This window comes from Dendrobium catenatum, unplaced genomic scaffold (assembly GCF_001605985.2).
Source record: "Dendrobium catenatum unplaced genomic scaffold, ASM160598v2 original_scaffold_151388, whole genome shotgun sequence".
Classification (NCBI taxonomy): domain Eukaryota; kingdom Viridiplantae; phylum Streptophyta; class Magnoliopsida; order Asparagales; family Orchidaceae; genus Dendrobium; species Dendrobium catenatum.
This window is the reverse complement of record NW_021469816.1, coordinates 1-1,008: the sequence shown is the minus strand read 5'-3', so window position 1 is coordinate 1,008 and position 1,008 is coordinate 1. Positions and strand designations below refer to the sequence as shown.

The 1,008-nt window shown below is 30.5% G+C and overlaps 1 protein-coding gene across 1 annotated transcript; it reads right to left on the bottom strand.

Moving 5' to 3' along the window:
* Positions 1–522: 522 nt before the first annotated feature.
* On the bottom strand, positions 523–1,003 carry LOC110094563 (the record flags this gene model as incomplete). Its single annotated transcript, XM_020819827.2, has 1 exon — positions 523–1,003. A coding segment is annotated over one exon (369 nt), but the record flags the coding sequence as incomplete, so codon positions are not given.
* Between the last annotated feature and the right edge of the window lie 5 nt (positions 1,004–1,008).

The window sequence follows — 1,008 nt, the reverse complement described above, 5'->3', positions numbered from 1 at the left end:
ATTATTTTTATGTTATCAATTTAAATTTCATTTAAGACAAAATTCTTATTGCTTTAATTTTTAAATTGAAATCAAAATTTTTATTTAATCATTATTTTTTTGTTGATTTAAAAAAATGTATACTAAAAAATTATTTTTTACAATAACTTCTAAAAATTTATTTCTCTATAACAACTTAATAAAAAAATCATCTTAAATAAAACTTTAATATCAAAATATCATATTTCTTCAATTTAGTCCCTCAAATATATAAAATTAATCTCAAAATTAAATTAAAACTAATTTTATGAAACTAATATATCCCAATTTCCATCAATTTCATCATATTATTTTAGAAATCATCATATCCTTTCTCATCCAGGTTGAGATAAGGTTTTCCATTAAACCCATCTAAGTCAGGGACCTGATTTTGTCTTAAATTCAGAAAATAATCTTCCAATTACATGATTCCATCAAGTGATTTAAAATTTTAAAACTAAACAGCCAAAAAAATCCAAACTTTCTCTCCAAATCAGCCAAAAAAAAAGAAAAAAACAGATTCATATATTATCAAAAGATCACAGAATTTCACAATTACTGCATAAATATAAGAGCAGCAGACATAAAAGAAGAGGAAATCAAATACATTTTCTCATCAAGTCCTCTTAACTGGATCAAAATTAGAAACACCAATAACTGCTCCAACAATAACACCAAGAACAACACCACCAGAAACAATACTGAGCAGAAAATTCTTCAGAGAAGGTGAAAGCCCCGGCTGAGCTGCTTCTGCTATTTCAGGAACCACCATTACTGCAACCAGAGCAGCTGCTGTCAGTCCAGTAATGGCTTTCTCCTTTGCTGAAGATGAAGATGCCTTCACAGTAAGCTGGAGACCGTTTGGCTTGGCTTTCTGGGAGTTGGCTGCTCTTACAGGTAGCTTCAGTGGGTTGCTCTGTTGCTTGTGTTGGATGAAAGCCGAAGGAGACAGGACTTTTGAGATAGTTATTGATGCTGTTGCAGAAGCCA